This window comes from Solea senegalensis, linkage group LG6, assembly GCF_019176455.1.
Source record: "Solea senegalensis isolate Sse05_10M linkage group LG6, IFAPA_SoseM_1, whole genome shotgun sequence".
NCBI lineage: Eukaryota > Metazoa > Chordata > Actinopteri > Pleuronectiformes > Soleidae > Solea > Solea senegalensis.
Window position 1 is genome coordinate 16,215,479 of NC_058026.1, and position 20,300 is coordinate 16,235,778.

Sequence of the window (20,300 nt, forward strand, 5' to 3'; positions counted from 1 at the left end):
TGTCATGTGCAGCGTAGTGGGTGCTGGGCCTCGCATCGCATGAGCCACAAATGGTTGAGTAACATAACCAAATCCAGATTTTAACTCTCGAGTCAACACATAAATCAGCACAGCAAACAGCAAAGACAACCATATGCTGCAGTCTGCATTAACATGTCCAGTGACGACACGTGCAGCTGTAGGCGTAACTTGGAAAAGAGAGCGACCCAAAGGAGACAATCTATGACCTGACCATAAACTGAGTGTTAATAAGACGTGGAACGGTCTGTTTGACAGTTTCTCTTATCTTCTTTTATCAATCAGATTCAACAACGGAAACCACCAGACACAGGGACACAATAGTGAGTCCTGTAACAGCAAAGATCTGTAATGGAGTAATCAAGTCAGTGACCCACTGCAGAAACACTCTCAAAGGACTTCATTGATCGTGATCTCAGTGTGCGGTCATGGGGGCGTCCATTTTTTGTGTGTATCAGCAAAGAGGACAAACAGCGTTTTGTCCATCAGAATGTGACTTTTTACAAGGAGCAAGATCTGGTTTTACACACACATACACACCATTGACTTTGCACAGTCGTGGGGACCAGTCACTGCTATAATTCATTTCCTGTAGTCTCTCACCCTTGTTCTTTTCTGCAAACCACAAGGAAAGTTACATTTGTATGATCACGCATGGTGTATATCAAAGTTTCAGAGGTCCTCAGAATCAAACATCTGAAGGCCTTTGCATGCCAGATACTTCTTTTGTGCAATTTATTTGCAATAATATTTTATAATCAAACGTTGTGCTTTTTCTTTCAGTTTCTCCTTTTCTAGGTTGCCACAGTGCATCATTTGCCTCCTTCTTGTCCTCTCTCGTGTCCTCTCCTGTTACACTAACTGTGGTCGTGTCCTCCTACAACATCCATGAACCTTCTCTGTGGTCTGTAGCCCGGCAGCTCCATCTTCAACATTCTTTGTCCAATATAATCACTGTCCCTCCTCTGCATGTGATCAAACCATCTCAACCTTGACTGTCTGACTTTATTTCCAAACTGTTCAGGCCTGAGTTGCTTTGTGCTCTTATTTTGTTTAATTGTTGTCAAAGTTGTATTTCCTGTTTAACCGGAGGGTTACTGTCATAGGAAGTTGACACAAAAAGTTGTAAATGGAACGGCACACACAGGGAAAAACACAGTGAGCACAGTATCATCAACGGAAAAGGGACAAGGCAAGACTATTATAAGAAGTTTAGCTCCAGTCCAAAAGTAGAGAAAGACAGAGTTGTTATTGTTTTGATCTTTTTACTGCTCCCTCTCTAAGGGTGGCCACAGCAGGTGATCCGCACATTTGATTTGGCCGATTTTTATGTGGAATGCCCTTTCTGATGCAACCCCCCATTTTGTAAATGTATGAAAGAGAGTTGTTTTTGTAATATTGTTAGCCTACTTTCTAATTGATGCTTTTGTTTATATTCCAATTTGGCTCTTATGCTGTTTTGGAATGAATCTGTTTTCTAAAATGCAGAAAAACCATATTGATCTGCATTAGTCCTTCAGTCCAGGATCTGTATTTTCAAATGGGATGCTCCACAAAATGAGTGTTATTGACTATGTGACTGAAAATAATCAAATAAGCAAATTCACAAGCAGGACCTTTGTCAAATCTTCAAACGTCATAAAAATATCCCTGCTGAACATTTACTCTCCTCTAGTCTTTGGTGTTGGCTTTACTGAGGTTTTTTTTTTTTGTTCTTTTCGTCAGTGAAATGCCTGCGCACCACCTCATCATCTCCAGACACGCACTCCACCTGTTTCTTCTCACGATGCAAATGTTTTTCTAATCCCCGTGTATTCACTCGATCACGTGTGGCGTGACGTGAAAGGTGAGGGTGCGTCACAGGTTTGTGCCGCTCCTCTGCTTTGCTGCTGATGCGCAAAGCCCTTGAATGTGACATTTGTGTTTGAGGCAGAAAGGAGGAGAGATGTCCACATAGCAGCAGACCACAGTTTGGGACCAAATGTCGGAAAGGTTTTTGTTGCAGTGTTATAATGAGATTCCAGTGTGTTTTTATGGAGAGGATGTTATGACGCTAAGAAGAAAAACCATGATCTTTTTCTGGCTCTGACCAGATGCTTTTTCTGCCTAAACCAGTGCTTGAAGTGGGCCGGTACTGTCCAGTACACAGAACAGGCACTTCTTAATTGTACTATTTTGAGTACCAGCCCTTTTATTTGCATACCAACACTTCTCACGAGATGCTATTACTCTGGTTATCCAATTCATTATTATAATTTCTTAGGGAGAGTCTAGTGTTTCTCGTGTCTATGTTGGCAAAATAAATATAGTAATTTAATAAAGAGTAACTATTTTATCTTCTGGTATCTTTTATTTTCTGAGGCTTTTCATAATTTAATGGTAAATGATTTAGTAATGTCGACAGACGCATATGCAGTACTGGCACTTGAACCTAAACCTTAATGACAGGTTACTCACCAGCATAAAAGTGAAACTATTACACCGCATGAAAACTGTTCAATGTAGCATATTAACTATTTGTAAATTTTAACTTACAAAGTTATCTTAGGTAAGCTTCCTACTTACTTGAGTTGACGGTTGCAATGCAGACCTCAAAACCAGCTTCACATTAAACCAGTGTTTGCCAAAGTATTCACATGGGCTCCCAACTTTTACAGTATTTTTCAGTATATTGTCAGTAATATAATTTGGAATTGTTAAACAAGATGTAATTAGTTAAAACCTAATTGTTATTAATATACATCCAGTGATCCATCTGGGGACCCCAACCCAGACTTTGGGAAACACAGATTTATACTGTGTCTTCTGTCAGAAACTATCAAAGTTTATCTTTCATTCCATGGCCCCTGGTACTGTGATGCTCTTCAAATTAAAGTCAAATGTATCCCTCTGAATGATTTTAAACAAAGAATAAAGAAAGTATAGTTACTGACAAATGATAACTTATTGTTGCTGCTTCATACTTTGCTGATGTTGTATCATTGTTTGAATGTTTATGACGCTGTTTGTTATTGTGATTGTTTGACGAGGTCTCACTTTGTAAAAGAGACTTTAATCTCAACGTCACCTCCCGGTAAATTAAAGGTTTGAATAAATGAATGAATGAATGAATGTGTGGTTTGGACTAATGTCTGTATCTGTCAGTCATGCTGTCTTCACCTGAAACAATAACATAACTGAAATTTTAACTCTAAACCTAAACCTGATTCTATCTTAGAGCAATCAAGCAACCATGTGGACTTGTTAAATGGGCCACAAATATATAAAAGTATGAAAGGTTTAATAGGTCATTATGGGTCATGTACACAGACACATGCACACAGATAAGTGGTATTAAAGGACACTGGAGTGGACACCAAACAGGAGACATTATGTTTAAGTTGTGTCAAATCACAGGGGCATTCACTGTGTGTACTGTCATACACACACACACACACACACACACACACACAAAGCAACACAACCAGGTGATGAAAAGGGGAAGAAACTACAAGTGGATGACAATAAAAAGTTAACTTAATGTTCCTAACATCTGAAATTCTGAAAGTGTACACACAGTCAGCACTGTACAGTGTGTGTGTGTGCGTGCGTGTGTGTGTGTGGTGTAGTGGGTATGTGGAAGGCATTTTAACTTGTAGCTCTGCAGTGTCAGGCCTCTCATTTCCTGAGTCTTCTGCAGAGACAAAGCAGAGTGTTTCATCACACACACACACATGCACTCACTCTCTCACTCACTCACACACAGCAAGCAGACATACAGTCCATGTGCAGCATGCTGTTGTATGTTTACAAGAATGGGTGACAGTCAGAAGACATGCTAACTCACTCTGGCTCTGGGTCTGCCTCATTCTTGTTGGAGATCCTGCCCCAGCACTCTGTCCAACGTCTCCCAACATGGAGCTTTCATTCTGGGTTTCCCTAAGTCCGGGGCTCCCCTGTCCTGGAGGTCCAGCCCCTGAGCCTGGAGGTGCAGCTGCTCCACAGGCCTTGTCCACTCTGGGGCTTTTCCCCTGCTGCCTGGCACTTGACCCCAGCTTGGAGGAGACTTTCTGTAGGAAGAGCTGACGTTTAGTGACGGCGTCCCAGGCAAGGGGCCCCAGCTCAGAGCTGCGCACTGAGACCATGGTGTTTGCCATTCCCCCGCTCAGAGTCAGAAATGTGAACGGAGCGAAGGGAGGAAGGCAATGAGGGAGCAGAGAGGAGGAGTGAGTGTAAGAGTGTGTGGCAAGACAGAGGGGGAGGAAAAAAGAGAGAGAAGGAAAGAGAGGGAGGAGGAAAAATTGGGAGTGTGCTGCAACCACTTGAGAGGTTTAAAAAAAAAAAAAACTGAAAAGTTGCTATTGTGTTCTACATTGCCCCAGAGAATCCCAGCTCTGACCTAGCCAATTTTTTTCTGTCTCTCCGTCTTCACCCACCCCCACCTCCTCTATAAACACCAGCACACATGGAGTGAGTTTGTGGATGAAGCTCTGGCATCTGTCTCAGGCTTTTCAGAGGAGGGAGTCAAATCATTGCTCAGCCATTAGTGCTAACAGAGCAGGCAGAGGAGAAAGTAGAAGTGACTCTGTGGAAATATGGGGATATACTTACAAGACAAACACAAAACTAATCTTTATCCTTCAAAAAGAAAGAGTCACAGGAATTTTACATCAAACCAATTCTAGATAAACTAACTAAACCAAACTAAAACACACACATTTAAAGATAAATGATTCTTTTTTTGTTTGTATGAATATGGTAACTAAAGCAGAACACTTTAAAAAGATTATTACTGAAATTAAGGACAGGTTTCTAGTTTAGTTTAGATCTGGGGGGTTTTGCCTTTATGTTATTGATTATTATTGCCACATATACATAATGTATATGTGTTAATGCTTTGTCTTTCAGTTTGTCTGACTAATAATCTTTTCATTCATTCATTTAAAGCGGTGAAGAAAAGGCTGAAGGCTCAGGGCTGCTTTACATGACACTTCATGTTCACCCATTTCCTCACACATTCATACAGTGAACCACATCTGTCATATCTTTCAGACTCATTCACACACTGTCAGCACCGCCGTCAGGAGCAACGTGGGGTTAAGTGTCTTGTCATTCACATGCTGACGCTTGAAGTGGCTGCAAAGTTGGACCCAACTCTTACTAACTTAGTACGGTGAGACGATATAAAGAGGAAGGGGGTCCCCCTACAGTTGGAAAACAGTATTGTCCTTACAACTGATTTAAAATATATGTTGCTTAATCCGGTTTGTTTTTTTGTGCTGCCTGGTACTTTCTTTTCTTGTGTATTGCACAGGATTGCTCACAGTGCATTTGTGATATTGAATATAAGTCAGTGCAGGACAATATGACAGGTTTACCTGGGTTTAAAACCCCCACATACGTCTGCTTAAATTGGCGTTAAAGAGTTACAAGCAGCTGCAGTTACATGTCCTTCTGATGGAAAGGTCACCATTCCAACACTGGCGACAACTGTCTACACTGTAGAAAATTAGTTGAATGATAAACACTCATGTCAATAAAAGGGGCGGAGCCTTTCATAATTGACTTCACAATAACTGGAACAAACAGCTCCCTAATCTCCTGAAGCAACCTTGAAGTACACTACTGCACAATAATCACGTGTGTGTGTGTGTGAGACCTGTTTGAAAACACACCCTGTGCTGTGAGACAAACCCTCAGGCTGCCTATGAGGGAGGGAAAACACTGGGGCAGGTTTCAAACCCGTCACTGGCTCCTGCATCTTTAAAAACCCACATACCAGAGACGGCACACAATATGTACGTGCACCGCGCCCTTATTTAAAACACACTGTACATTTCAACTTTGTACAACGGAGGAAGGAACGACACTAAACCACAACAACTCAACTTGACATCAGATCATTAAAAATGACTGGATATTGATAAATGACAGTCTGTTATTTAGTAAATGTTCAATTACAGAACAGGAGCTGCTGGTCTACTGTTGCCTCGTGTGGTCAGTTTGTGTCACTGAGGTAAATCTGAACCAAGGATTTCAAACAACAAAGTCACAAAACACATGTGAACTCACTGATGGAGGCAGCAGTGGATCAACAACTCCTGTGGGCTGAGATGTAAAATCAACGATTACCTCTATGGACTTTGTGAGGAGTTAATGGTAAAGGCAGTCTATTACTTAAGAAGGTCCATCGTGCTTCTAGGCAGTATATATTTTGAACTGGAATTCAAGTTTGCATTACTGTAATAACATTTCCCACCAAGTTCAAATGGAAATCAGAATTTTGAATAAAAAGCAACAGCCCCACACCAGACTATACTAATGCTGTAAACATGAACATGTGACTGGAAGGATTATGCAACTCTCAGGACTCAGGACACAGACCACAGAAATGAAGGAGAGAATACACTTGAATATGCAAACAGTTCTCACCCTGTTGTGACTCCTTGGTTTTTCCACAGAGGCGACCTCTGACATTACAACCTCTACTGTTCCTTCCACTGGGTCCTTCACACCAGCATCTACACCTGTGTGGATCTCCACACTCTCAGCTGTACAGTGTTTGTCAGGCACTTCCTGGGCAGCTTTCCTGGAAGTGTCCACAAGACCTTCCTCAAACACTTCACACCCCGGGGGACTGACAGCTGCACTCTCCTTCTCTGGCACAATACAGTCAGTGGCTGTTGTTTTGAGGTTACTCATCCTCCCTCTGATGGGTTTCTGCACCACGGCCACTTTAGATGGATCAGTAGATGACCTTTGACTTTTAACCCCATCCCCAGTCTGAACTTCTTCCTTCCTAGAAACAACTTTCTTTCCAGTGGCTGGAGCAGATTTGATCTGCTGGAAAAGAAAATTCAACTGTTAGGAAGAAATCATATAAACAGCACCTGGCTGGTACACGTGAGAATGGACTACGTCCATACAGAGACATTCATTTTAAAAACGGGCGTGTGCTTACCAGTGTAAACAGGAAGCTGATTTTCTCTGTGCTGCTTTGTTTCGTTTCAAACAAATTCCCCCCGGGGATTAATAAAGTATTCTGATTCTGATTTCAAAAAGTAGTACTACTTAGACACAACTAAGGTGAAACTTTAAACTGAAAGTTTCTTGCAACTCGGGTAATAGGCTAATTGTTTCAGCCGTTAATCAGCTCTGATGGCTGCACTGCCTCTGTCCCTCATGTGGATATACAGATCACTGCACTGCACGCCGCTCAAAGTGTGGGTTACTTGCTTGAAAATATGTGCAAGAATGTGATTTTTCTCCTGATGAACAATAACTAAACTAATTAAACTAACTTTAAGTGCAACTATTCACACCAATGCGACAAACAAAGACAAGCTTTAGCCACGAGAGCTAGTTCAAGTAAGCTACGAGGTGCGTTCACTGACCATCAGAACATTCAATACCAGCTGCAACAAACCCTCGCTGCTGCCACCTTGTGGATATAGTGGATTAGGCCATGAGAGTGGAGTGTTTATACTGTAAATATAAAGCCCATACTGTATATATTCTGGAAACTGTCTATAATGTACATTGTTTTTTAACTTATTATAGTCATAGTGTTAATATGTTTTTTATGTGTACTGTCTTGGAAATGCATGTTTATTATTTATTATCTTTAACTTGACTGTCTTTGGTGCTGTGACCTTGTAAATTTCCCCACTGCTGGACTAATAAAGGATTATCTTATCTTATAATTGAATCATTTTAATGTTGTCATGAGTGTTGTTATTGCAAATTGTCTTGGTCTACCACAACATTGCCATTTTTACTTTTTGGAGTGAGGCCTACAGGGCTATGAGCTGATTTTTATGCTTAATCAGCTTTTCCATTCTATCTGACTTCCAACATCCATCAGTTGACCTACTATCAAATGATAGAACTGATCAAAAGATGTGCATGTGTATCTGTGTGCTCGATTTCAACAGTCTACATATATGTCTGACGAAACCACTGCCTTCTAGGTTTCAAACTAAAATTCAGCCAGTAACCTTTTCAAATCTCTCCATTTTGTGGAGATGTGATCAACAGCCATAATAAGAGCAGGGTTAAAACACAAAACATTTATGTAACTGGACACTACAGTACCTGGTTAGGTGCTTTAGCAAGGGTCGTAGTGGGTCGTGACCCCACTTTAGCCTTGACATTTTTCAGGTCTGGTTTGGAAACTCTCTTTGTCTCCATGCTGGACAGTTTGATGCCTGCAGAGGTTGTGGTCTTTTGAGTAGTAGTAGTAGGAGGAGCAGTGGTTGGTTTGGTTTTCACAGCTCTGCCAGGCTGACTGGTGCTGGTTCGGCTGGGTTTTGAAGCCACTGCACGTTTTTCTGATTCCTCAGGAGACGCAAGCTCTTTAGAATCTTGAGACAAGACAGACAAGATCTGAATCTTTTCATTCGGTATCTCTGAAGTACGAGAATCTGATTTGTTGTCCATTGGTAGATCCAGGGGACAGCTGACCTCAGACCTTTCCAACAGCAGCTCTGCTGCCATCACAGTCCCAGTGCCTTCCATCGCTGCAGCACAGCCACATGGAATCATTGCTGAGCTGCTTCTCTCTGCACCGAGCTCAGAGCTTACAGACTGAAACAAAGCCGATTCCTCCTCATCATCATCATCATCATCATCATCATCAACAGGGACCTCTGTTGCATCTGAATCTTGAGTTGAGGAGTCGTGTCTTCTTCCACTTCCACTGCTGAGGTCGTCATTATTGCCACAACTACAGCTGTTTGTTGACAGTGACTGGGCAACAGTCAGGTTGTCATTATCGTTCCAGTCATCCTGGCAGTAATCACCACTGCTAGCGTCCAGGTAAATGGACACAGAGTTGTCGTTGGACTCTGACCGCTCCTTTGCCATTTGAATCTTTCCCTCTGAGGCGTCTTCACAGTCATTTGCTTCACCGTCCTCCTTTGGCAACCATTTTGAAATGACAACATCTGTTTTTTTGGTCAGCACTGTTGTTGTGAGGGTGACCTCAAACATATCGTAGTCCAGTGGGTTGTCAGTCTGGCCCCCGCTCAGGCTGCTCAAACTGCGGAGTGACTCGGGAGACGACTCCCCCAAGTAGAAGGAGGAAGAGGAGGATGGGGAAGAAGAGGAAACTGAGAAATCATTCCCGTTGACGTCTCCTGCTGTGTGAAGAGGGAGACCTATGTAAGATCCACCTTTGTCCCTGACCTGGAAGCTCTCCCTGGCCTCTGACAAACTCATCACTGAGCCAAGTTGTGACAGAGCTATGACTCAAGCTTGATCTGTCTTTATTATGTCATGGAGTTGCAGTCCATCCACTTGCACAGTTCAACACTGCACTAATATGCTGCATTACTTCTTTTCTCTCTCCTCTTTAAGAGCTGTAAAGTCATCATGTCATGAGTGCACAGGTGTAATTAAGGGGACTTTCCGTTTAAGGCCTCTGAGTCTGGTCCTTGCATCTTATTTTAAGATTCCACACTTTCAGGACTGTGGCTGAAAACATCTGAAAAACACAAAGAAGAAAGCACATTACAGCAACTGTAACCATCAAATCAGTGAAAGTCTCTCACCCTAACCCCTTCAAAAACAACATTGTTTGGGATTATTACCCTTATCCCAAACAATGGACATTAAATGCATCATAATAGTCACTTTCAGACATGCACTGAAACTGAAACTATAGAAGTCACTGCAGACTTCCTCGGCTGACAGTAAAATCAAACTAAATATGAGAACACAGCAGCACAAACTCCACAGCAAGTGAAAGAACAAACCCATTCATGGACCCTCTATAGCAGTGGTCTCAAACTCACATGACCCAGGAACCAGTGAGATGCTAGTCTGGTCAGGAGGTCAGTCAAGAAAAAAAAATAACACTGTTCATGATAATTCCCAGACTTTAAAGGTCTTTGTTTAATACAATGACATATAGTTCATGATTTTAAAACAGAAATAGACATCTAACCCAGACATGTCCACAGTCATTACGCAGAGTTCTAGATGTGAGGTCGTGGAACTCTTAAAGCCTATTACTTCAGATAGTTTTTTTGTTTGTAACAATAATGGCTAAAACATAGCTAATTATTTTATATCTAACTGTCCACTGGTCCATTATCTACCACTTTATCCTCCACCAAAGGGACGCGGGGTGCTGTGCCAATCTCAGTTGACATAGGGCAACAAATGGTACGTGATTTATAGAAATCATTTGAGGACAGAGAGGGGCTTGTGTCTCATAACCCCACCATTCCTCGTCTCCAACAGGAAAAAATAAAACAATATTGATTTCTAAACCGCTAATGAAAGTGAAAAGAAAATCATCTTTAATTGGATTTGGTTTCATTTTAAAGTTTCCTTGATGTCCAATGAAGTAATTGTAAGTAAGCATTTTAATTTTTGCTTTTTACTATGATGTTCATCTCTTCCCCACCTGAGGGTCCTCTCTGCTCTCTGTGTCTGCACACTGATCATAAGAGTTGAGAAACGCTGCCCCCTGGAGGCTTAGACCAACAACCTCCAGCAAAGGTTGTCAATTATTTTGTGAGTGAGTGAGGAGCCCCTACAATAGAGAATCCCCCATGGAATGATTAGCATTCTGAAGCTGGTATAGTAAAAAAGAAATCAAAATAGGCCTGCATAGTGTGTATGCTATATAGAATTATGAGTTTAATAGATTAATCTGAAAACTTAATAGAAGCTAAGGGTTGAGTATTAAAGTTACATACAGTCTATAGATGTATACATATTGTATACGGTTTAAAAGGCTGTTGGATTGACCATCATGATATTTATTAAATTAGTGAAATTGTTTATATACATACATACATACATACATACATACATATATACATATATATATACATATATAGATAAATAAATAAATAAAAATACATGTAATCAATCAAATTATATTTTTTAAAAAGTCACTTAATAACTATAACATAATTGAATTATTTTTGTTATAGCAGAATTTGACCATATTTATAGTCAAATTCATATTCTTTGTCCCCATTACGCCCAACCCTTATAGTTTAGATTAGGGATAACACTTTTTAAATGAATAGAAGTCAGTGCAGTCCTAAAAAGAATAGCTGTGCAAACCTCTGTGTGTGTGTGTGTGTGTGTGTGCGCGTGTATGCGGGCGTGTGTCCATGTATGTGTGTGTATGTGGGGCAGGGGCAGGAAGAAAAGAAGAGCAGCTATATAAAGACGATCAGATCCAGGACATTGCTCCATCTCATTACCCGATAACAGTGGCCCCAGGGTGACACGCCTTCAGGTACACACACACACACACACGCACACACGCGCACACACACACACACACACACACACAACCAAAGCCTTCAGCCACTCAGGAAACTATAACTTTACAGAAACAGAATCAAACTGTGTTTGAGTGACACAGTTACCTGTAATGAACCACTGTGGTGACATCAACCATCATAATAATCCTTTTATAAGTGAGTGAAAGTCATCGTTAATGTGAAGCACACTAAGCAGGTCAGTGTGCAGGTACTGTGCATGTTTATTTGATGTGCTGTAAAAAGATCAACTCTCTTCTGAGTAATTAACAACAACATTGCTGGCATCTGTTTGTGATGCATGTCTATCCTGCATCACTCTAGTGATGGGACAGTATCATATAATATCGCTCATCATGTTAAAAAGCACTGACAATAAATTAATCATGGGGAATTTCTATGATCAAGATAATTGCGAATAGCGAAAAACAGTAATATTTTACGCCTTCTCTTCAGAGTTCCCCCGACGTATTCACCAGAAAACAATATAATAAAGTATATTGTAATATTCACAGTGTGCCACTACTTTCCATTGTGTAATATACACCACTTTCCCTAGTGACCTTTGAAGACCAGAGTATTTTTATCTCACCAGGTTGTTAAATCATTTAAACAGCTGTGTTACTCCACTGATCTCCTGTCTAATTCTCACTCTCTGTAAAGATAATGTTTCTGTTCTTATCACCAGTCCTGAGCCTTTACTGGCTGCATCTATCAATAATGAAAAGTAACTACAATATTTTCACAGTTTGAGTCACACCTGAGTCAAAGATGCCCGTGAGCAAAACCTGTTTCCAGTAATTCCAGAACCTCCATTTCTGTTATTCTTTTATGATTATTCAACCTCTCATTACTTTTAACTATTACTTTATTACTTATTAATAGGTGCTACTAGCCCTTAGCATTAACAGGTCATGGTCACTTGAGGTCGAGCATACACTGACCTTGTCAGGACCAGTAATCATCATGGAGACCAAAAAAGTCTGAGGAAGTGGTTATGTTTTGGACTAAGATATAAATTGTGGTTTGGTTATAGAGTTATATAGAGTTAATGCTTTGTTCAGACTGCCCTCATGAATGGAACTCAGCAGTGTCCTATCAAGAATAGCTTTACAAGTGTGTGTGTGTGTGTGTGTTTGTTCCAAATATTACTCATGTTGTGGGGACCTAAATCTGTTATGGGGACAAAAATCAAGTCCCTGCATTTGAAGGTGAATACATGTTGTATGGTTAGGTTAAGTTTAGGTCAAGGTTAGTTAGGTATGTGTGTGTTAGGGTTAGCCACAGCTGACTGTACTTGAGGCTGTTGGAGGTGACTAACAGGCAGCTCCATTGTTTTCAGTGGATCATTATGGGATTTACAGTAGAACCTGAGTGAAGGTCGTGTTCCTATGTTCCTCCTGGTGTCTGGACACAGAGTCTGAATGAGAAGCAAAACAACCAGCAGTCAGTTTTAACAGGGCTTTCTCTCAGTGACATGTTTTCCATGACTTCTCTTCTTGAAGGATGTACCAGGATGTGAATGATTTGCAACAGCAGATCAGTCAACGTTTAATGTGCACAACACCAAAGAGGAGAGTCAATGCACTTTGATCTGTCAACAGTTAAGTGTTGTGCAGCAGGACACTGGTAGTTGACTGTACAACAGTCATGATGTTAGTCATTCTCAAAATGCCAGTGTAATGAGTTTCCTCTGGCATAACATCACTGTACATCCCACAAAATCTGCTAAAAGTCTACTGTTCTTCACCGGTAGCTACAAGTATTGCTCACTATATTCATTTTATTTCTATTACATCAGTGAAAAGGAATTTAAAAGCACATTGTGTGCTTCATATTCCATTAAAATGCAACATGATGTTTAAAAAGGGAAACTTTCATTCATTTTGGGGCCATTAGTTTAGTTTTTTGTGAGGTAGAATGTTCCAGAAAGTCACCAATTAACACGTTAAAGGCCACATAGACTGGAAGCTCCAATTAACGCTGCGTTTGTGTGTGTGTATCTGCGTCATTATCGTCATACCTCGTTTATGAAAACCCTAAAGTTTCAGAACAAACAGTTCAGCCACTGCTGAGAAAATAGTGTTGTATTGTTTTCCCTTCTCTGCGAAGCGGATCGGCACTTCCTTAATGTGATGTCGTCATCAGAAATCCTCACCACTCCTCTCACCACCGTAGCGCCTCCTGGTGCGGGCACTAGTCCGGGCACATCCGGTTGCGTACATTCAACCGCAGAAGAAGAAGAACTACTCTCGTTGTAGCTGCTGAGATGCAGAGCATCCACCGTGCCAGAGGGGGAGCTGTGTATCTGAAAGCTGGCCTATCTATTACGTCACTTCCAGGTACCTGGCCAATCACAGGACAGTGGGAAAGCTCTCGTTGGCTGGCCAATCACAACACAGTCCACGTTCTGGGGGTGTGGTTTTGGTCTGAAACAGCGTGGCTGACGAGAGCGTCGGTGAGGAGATATTTTGATCGGCTCGTTTGCAGCGATTAGGAGGTTTTTAATCATGAAAACAAGTTAATATATGTAAGTAGACCTCCATAACTAACATATATGTGTGATACAAGCATTCTATGTCACCTTTAACTTTGACAGCCCTAATGGAAACATTTCATATTGTTGCATTACAGTAGAGCGAGGCTAATGTTTTGATCGTGTGACCCATCACATTATTACATTTACAGTAATTATTGGACTGAAGCTCAATTACTTCACAAATCCAGTTACCATTCATGTTCATATGGGAAAGCAGAGCACACAGCACACACACACACAGGGAGAACATGCAAACTCCACACAGAAAGGCCCAAACCAGGAGATGAACCAGGAGATGAACATGCTGTGAACAGTGCTATCCACATGCCCCACTGTGGATAATTAATTTCATTTTGAGTTGACATAGGGTCTATTTTGATGTAGGCCCCCCAATGCCCATTGCTTTTGCAAACAGACTCTATTCATTTGTACTCCAGGTAATTAAGGATGTACACCACATAGTAATGTGTTGGCCAATGATTTCTCACAACAACTATGTCAGATTTAAACTGTCAGTTGGAGACTGAACTGACACAATTTCATTAAGTTGGTGGCTCTATGCTGCTGGTTAATATTTCCAACAGAAATACTAGACAAGCACTGCCACAGCATCACATTACACCAACAGTCAGCACAGCACAGTCTCACATACTGTAACAAGAGCAGAGCACAGACCTCCACCAAGGTGGAAACCAGCTCATGGATTTCTTACATTTTCATTGCCTGGATCTGTATAGAACTTGACCTGCTTAATGCCATTATCATCTGACAAAAACATAACACATGGGATGTTAATGGGTATTAAATGGGATGTTAAATTTAAGATCCAAACATGTGGATCAGATCCAGATGAATCTGATCCTGCATAGACATCCCAGACGTTCAGTTTTGCCCATTATTAGAGATTAAAACAGATAAAACAATCAATTCAATCATCTTCTACCGCTTTACCCTCCTGTGGACTGTGGGAGGAAACCGGAGAACTCGGAGAAAACCCACGCACACACAGAAAGAACATGCAAACTCCATGTAGGAAGATCCTTGTTCCGACCGAGTCGTGAACCCGGGTCTTCTTGCTGCAAAGGCAAGAGTGCTAACCACTAGAGCAACCGTGTGGCCCACAGATAAACCCATGCCCATGTAAACATAACCTCCTTGTCTGAGGTAACAACTACACATTCTGCTTATCAACACACACAGTTCAGCTCACAGCCTGTGGTGTATGAGCCGAACTGCATCGCTCACTCGGGACAACCCGACCGCGCCAACAGTGGTTGCCATGGAAACGGACAGAGAGCTTAGTCATCCTGAGAGAAGAATGTGTGACTTCATAAGCAGCTCATGTCACCCTGCATCAGGGTCTTCCCGCCTACAGCCCTCGCTTCCACGTGTGTGTTACTGTCTGAGTGGCTGCAATCCAATCTCCGCTGATGTGACTTGAACACTGCACTCGAGGTGCTAACAGGAAATGTGACACTGCCACCAGGGTGTATGTGTGTGTGTGCGTTCAGATGACGTAAAGCACATAACTGCACAAAACTGATACTGCAAGAAATGGAACATGAATATCACCACATTTGAATATTCTGACATTGACACAAAGCACCCTCGTGTGTATAAAGCAGCTGAAACTAAAAGTTATGTCACTGGAGCGCTAGTGCTGATCACAGCGGCAAAACGGTATCAATATCCTTCTATGAAAGTCCTTTCACTCAGCAGCCATTGCCTCAAAGCAGCTATTCAACAGTAACTAGACCAGGCTATTGTTTTAATTTGAATGCAACATAAGAAATACATGGATTAGATATGAAATCACCCGTCAAATCTGATAAATAATATTTTAGAAGGTCAAAGACTGTGCCATTCTCCTTCATAGTAAATTCACCTTTCAAAACTCAAAATGCATGCACTGGTTGTTTTGGCTTGCTGTGGAGATATGGTGGCACAAAAAGGCCTCCTCCATAAAGCAAGGCTTTATATTGATGTCTAAAGTGGTTAAACACTTGTAAATAGGTAGTATATTAAATTTCTCTCACTTAACCCTTCAAAATTACACACTAGTCTGTTAAAGATACATAGATCAGTGTGTCTTTTTTGTTACTCTTGAGACAATATAAGCTATGTTTAACCTACATTCAAAGAAGTCTCCAAAAAGTTCCAAATCAACACATGGACCCAGCGACGGCTCCTCTACTCCTCCATCGAAAAGGTTTAAAGACACTGTGTCAGACACTGCGGTAGAAACTAAAATGCCAACACCAGATATACCAACATGGAGAACATATTCACTGTGCACTTTAATCGGCAGTGATCCATCTCTGCTGTCTTTCAGGATCCTCGATGATCCAATAAAATGCTTGTCCCTGACTGATTTGGTATCCTGCAGCTCGACAGCTATCCACCATTTTCACTTGTTATAAAATAAGAGGCAAAGAGACCAGTTGCCTGACATATTGCCTGGTATATGGATGCGAAGAGCACGGTCTCCTGCCAACATGCCGTTGTTTTGGTTCCAAGTGTTGCATGACAGGATAGTGTGACGTCAGCTACCAGAGCTGACGAGAGTGTTATCCTTATGTTGCTCTCAGAGTATTTCAGATCAGATCACACGGGAGAAACTGAAACACAGTGGCAGCAAGTGAGCGATTAGAGTGCTCCTAATAACCAGTGGGAGCAAAGAAACTGGATGGAGTGGCTGCATGCCAGTTTCATCAGTGCCCGTCCTGAGGTTATGCAGCACAGTGTGGATTGTACCGTCTTTATATAACCGGCTCATTGTCCATGGCCAGCACTGACACCACCATCAATGATCAATGAACACACTGCAGTGGGTGTGGACCAGCAAAACGACAACAAACAGGCCACATTTTGCAAGTAAAAGACAGACAGGTGGTGAGGAGAAGTGTGTCTACACTGCAGCACCTTTGAGAAACAACACTGCAGAGGTGCTTGTCATTGAGGGAAGGAGGGGGACAGGGACGAAAGTCTTTCCCATCACTGAAATAGATGTAGTAGGTCATGTGACTTGCCCATACATGGTCATAAATGTCCACACTCAGACGTAGCTCGAAAAGCAGCTTCACAGCCTGTAGCATCCAAAAGTCCTGAAATAAGCGATAATGCACTGTAGGAGTGATTCTGCAACCTGATGGAACTTTGAGGAAAAAAGAAAACCTGAACACCTCTATTTACACACACACACACACACACACACACACACACACACACACACACACACACACACACACACAATCCTCCTCCAGTAACAGTGCTGCATCATCACTCACAGGTTTTGTAATCCTCCATCACTCGTCACTCTCACTTTCACTCAGTACCGGAAGCATCTCATGGATATTAGACTTTCACTTTTTCTAAGTACATAGTGAATGTTTTTTATCATTTTAAATACTTTCTGCCTTTTATTTTAAGGATTTTAATAGTTTTGCGTAAACCTGCAGGGAACTTAGTAGAATGCGTTATTGTCCAAACAGAATAGAATCAAGAATCAAATCTACAATTTCACAATTTTCTGTCATTTCAAAGACAAAAGAAAATAACCAACACATTCATCCCTAAGCATTAATAATATCAAGCAAGTATTATAATAACTGGGCCTGTCATAATTATTGCATAATCATCAGCTTACAGTTAGGTGTTCTGATCAAAAGTATGGAATTAGATTTGTGTCAATATTTTCAAACAAATAAAATATCCATTTAATCATTCAAAAATATTGTATTTTATTGTTTGGAAATACACTTGTTCTCTGCACTCAACTGTCTGCTGATTGGCTACTGAGTTTAGGAGCGACAGCTCAATGCACCGGAAGTCGTCACAGGCTTGGAGTCACTGTCCGCGTGGGACTCGCTCCCCAAGTTTTCTCTGTCGACATCTGACAAAACAATTATCTAACGTTTTTACTCTGACAATCGTTGCACACTTACAATTATATCCGCGACTAATTCAACTGAGTGTTGTTTGCTTTGTGACAAGTGTTGTTTGAAAATAGTGACACACATCTAATTGCATAATGGAAGAGGCACACATTTGCTGCAAAAAGTTGAGTTCCGCTGGGAGTGTCGTGAAGTCTCGTGAAGTCTCGGGTCTCGCGAGAAACACAAAGCCCTACTCAGGTTCTGGCAGTAAGATCAAGGCAGTGATGGGGGTATCTTAGATGTTCATCATGGCAGAGGAAACTTTCTTTCTTCCTTTCTTTCTTTCTGTGTGTCTCCCATTTTCACAGCAGAATGTGCGTGATGTGGACATTCTGATGCAATACTACGATGTATATTTTGAACTCAAACTGGTATTTAAGGTTTGTGTTTGAACTTTTCTAAAAAAGTGTGTTTGAATATCTAAATGTTGTATCAACAAAGAATATGACAGCACTAGTTAATAGTGAAATCAATATTATAATATTAAGTATTTGGCAGCACAAACTGCGGGTATTTAAACATCTACGTTATAACACATTCAGCTCACACTGGATTCAGTTACATGTGCAATCATCTCAACAAAAGCATCTGGAATCCATCAAATCCACCAAGGGAAGAGCTACATCACTGGTTTGTGTCTTCAGTGTGGCCACAGCAGCATCACCCAAACCTCATCTCACCCAAAATTCAAAGCTCTTTTATAAATGAGATCAAATGTGGGGGGAAATTTGTCCCAGACCTCACAGAAAGTAACATGGACACATCGCAGCACACTCTAAAACTGAGAGAGCCAAAGCTACGAGCAGAAAGGTTACAGACACAAAAAAACATGAATTTAGTACAGTGTTATTATTATAATAACTATACTGTCTATTGTTTACAAAAGTACCTGAGTCACAGACCATATACTTAAAAGAAATAGATTAAGCCCCAGGCTGCACACACACACACACACACACATACTGTACATGTCCTGACAGAGTGGAGAACTGTTGCCACAGATGAAACTTACTCTTCTGCTCCTGCTGCACTGCTGCAAACCAAAAAATCCTGGAGGCTCGTTTAACTCGACCCTGCTCCGCACCTCAGGCTGGCAAACACTCTACTGTCTGTCCTCAAACACACTCTGTCCTCCTCCACACATGCTCTCTCTCTCTCACACACACACACACACACACACGTCCGCCTACACTGCACGTTCATGCCTCCTCTGTTATTCCATCACTGCTGTGTCTTCCCATGTGTGTGTGTGTGAGAGCACACAGGCAGAGAAGACTGCGTAGGCTGTGACGATGGCTGAAAGTAGGGAGGAGACGAGGGATGGGAGGGAGGGAGGCAGGGAGAGGGTACACCTCCCTCTTTGGTTCTGAAATGTGAGCATGCTGCTCTGCTGCAGTAAGAAGGAAGTGTGTGTGTCCAGTGTGTGTGTGTGTGTGTGTGTGTGTGTGTATGATCTGCTGTATCTGGCACAAGACTTTGGCAAGAGAGAAGACATTCCTCAACTAACACACACACACACACACACACTTTTTCCTTCTCACTTTCTCTGTTTATCTGTACAGACTGACATGGGTTTGGCAATCCACTCCCACAAGACCTTGAGAAAGGTGTGTGTGTGTGTGCGCATGTGTGTGTGTGTGCGCACACCAGGTAACATTTCCCTGGTCAAGGTCCACATTCAAAGAAAAACAGTAGGAGGATCCAGTACTGACCGGTCCAATTGGGTTGGCTGTTGCTAAGCAGCAGTGGACCTCCTACCTGTTATTGGTTGCAGGAGTCTGGGGGAAACAGAGAGGGAGGTTTTGGACGGAACCAAAAAGGAGCCGAGAGATTCACATAATCTGATGAAGCACCTAACGAATAAAACAACCCAAAGAAGGAATACTGGAGGAACTTGACTAATGGCCAAACTGGTTAATGGCCTTGATTCGAGGTGGAGACTGCTAATGCTGGTCTTTGTCACAATCCAGTTTTGTTTCAGACAACCAAAAATAATCTCAAGTTTTGTTCTTCACTTAAATGTGTACACGCCCCAGAAACAGAGCAGTTTAAAAAAATCACTCAGTGCATTTACATGTATGTTCAAAGTCAGATTAGAGTCGGACTAAGACAATAATTCAGTTTTTTTATGTAAGCACGATAGTCCGACTAAAACTAAACTAGTCTTAGTCAGACTAACATGCCTGGATAATGCGAGTCCTAGTCCGGACTATAGTACACTTAGTCAGACCGGAGGTGGACTTGGCGTTCTATACATGTACTAACATTTCCTCCACGGTCTTTGGCCCAGAAGTAGAAGGAGACGACGTATAAACTGCAGTACTGTTGGTGGCGTCTTACTTTGGACAACACATCAAACACAAGTTTGAAACTAATTTGTATCATGATGAACATGTACAGCAGGTACGAAACACACAGAACCACAGCACCACCCATCTCACTGGTAAAACATCTTATCATATACTTTTTTATATTATTCAATGTCAATTCATACCATGATGAAAATCAAATCAATATTTCTGTATGGGCCGGCTAAAAGTAATC

The 20,300-nt window shown here is 41.6% G+C and overlaps 1 protein-coding gene across 1 annotated transcript in view; it reads right to left on the bottom strand.

Annotated features, from left to right (window-relative positions):
- The window catches only part of LOC122771300 (microtubule-associated tumor suppressor 1 homolog), a 61,324-nt gene extending 42,308 nt beyond the window's left edge, over positions 1-19,016 (bottom strand). The window contains exons 1-4 of the mRNA XM_044028791.1: positions 18,769-19,016; positions 8,092-9,481; positions 6,430-6,840; positions 3,845-4,067 (exon numbers count right to left, since the gene is read on the bottom strand). Coding sequence (XP_043884726.1) covers positions 3,845-4,067; positions 6,430-6,840; positions 8,092-9,216 — 1,759 coding nt within the window. The 5' untranslated portion in view covers positions 9,217-9,481; positions 18,769-19,016. The remainder of the gene's footprint in view (positions 1-3,844; positions 4,068-6,429; positions 6,841-8,091; positions 9,482-18,768) is intronic.
- Positions 19,017-20,300: the final 1,284 nt, after the last annotated feature.